Here is a 1,448-nt window from a genome sequence, read left to right on the forward strand (position 1 = left end):
AGACTATGTATAAAGCGAGGAGGCCTCGCTGTCTGTACTGTGGGAGGCGGTTGTGTTTCTGTTCTCCTCTGTTCTATTATTGGGTGGGGGTGCAAGTGGAAAGCACTATGCTCACGTAGCCCATTATTTCTCTCATCATGTGTTCTCACTTTTTCCCTCTATCTCTCCCTCTCCCTCTCTCCCTCCAGAACCACACACTGAGTCAGCACGCGCAGTGAGACCGAGGCCCGGCAGGATCTCTCGGCTCAGCCGGGGCCCCCAACCCGGAGCCGGCAGGGGACTCCCATCTCCACATCACAGCCAATCAAAGTGTCATTTGCTACTCACATGTAAAACTCTAACGATCGCGCCACTGGGCGCGGCTATTAGGAGCAGCGGGGGAAAGGAATATTAATGGGATATGCTATTAAATAAAGAAAGGAAAAAGTGGGTGAGAGAAACGGTAAGAGCTAGATGAAGGAAAGAGAGGAGTGAGAAAAGGTATTGTACGTGCAGTATTTTTTATTGTCCCTGGCAACCCCCAACCCCCCCACCAGCTTCTTCCTCCTCCCCTTTTCCTCTCCTCCCAACCGTCACTCCCCAGGTCAGGCATTTTATTTTTTTTAACAAATAGAAAAGGATAAAAAGCAAGAAAACACCCTTTGTTTTGGGATTTTTTTTTTAAATAGATTGTAGGAAAAAAGCTTCACTTTCTCGTCCCCTCGGTTGCTTCTTGTATTTAACTTCATAGGTGCCAATTTCTTTGATTTTTTCTTTCTGCCATATGCGCTTATTTCCTTTGTTTTCATTTTTGTACCTTTCATTTCTCGCCGTAAGTAGGTACTCGTGCCGTGTTGTGATCGTTTGTTTGCCAGTCGTAATATTCCTGAGTTTTTTTCCCCCCAAACTCCTTTTTATGATTATTGTTATATATATTTTTCCTTTTTGTAATTACTATCAAAAAAAAGAAATCAAACAAAATAAAGTGCAGAAAACCATACAGATGTTTCTTTTTTTGGGATTGGGTTTTCCAGTCTCTATGGGGCCTATAATGGTTATTGTAAAAATGAATATCATCGATTTCAGTGCGTCTGGTCAATGACTGCTTTTTAAATGTGAATTAACCAGATTGCAATAATCTAGTACAGACAAAAAAGATAAAACAAATAAATAAATGACAAATAAAGAAATTCTGTGTGATGTGCATTTATTCAAAAGATCTAAATCTATGAGCTTGCATGCATGCATTACCACTGAAGTGCTTTACATGATTTATTCCAAACATTAAAAGATATTTTAGCTATTTGGTTCCCAACATGGGTGTTAAGATCATTCTATGCGGTCACAGGATGACTAATAGGCTTATTTTTTGTGATTTACCTCTAATTTCCTGCTTATTTTCTTGTGAAACACGTCTTCAGATCTCTAAAAAATATTCAAATGAAACAATCTACAGAGGAAATACCTTC

At 40.0% G+C, this 1,448-nt stretch overlaps 1 protein-coding gene across 4 annotated transcripts in view; it reads left to right on the forward strand.

Moving 5' to 3' along the window:
* znf423 (zinc finger protein 423) overlaps positions 1 to 1,169 on the forward strand; it is a 199,773-nt gene extending 198,604 nt beyond the window's left edge. For all 4 annotated transcript variants that reach the window (XM_074631959.1, XM_074631960.1, XM_074631961.1 and 1 more), the window contains one exon: positions 189 to 1,169. In XM_074631959.1, the coding sequence (XP_074488060.1) occupies positions 189 to 218 (30 nt within the window). In that variant the 3' untranslated portion in view covers positions 219 to 1,169. The remainder of the gene's footprint in view (positions 1 to 188) is intronic.
* Positions 1,170 to 1,448: the final 279 nt, after the last annotated feature.

The sequence above is a fragment of the Sebastes fasciatus genome, chromosome 4 (genome assembly GCF_043250625.1).
Source record: "Sebastes fasciatus isolate fSebFas1 chromosome 4, fSebFas1.pri, whole genome shotgun sequence".
NCBI classification, from domain to species: domain Eukaryota; kingdom Metazoa; phylum Chordata; class Actinopteri; order Perciformes; family Sebastidae; genus Sebastes; species Sebastes fasciatus.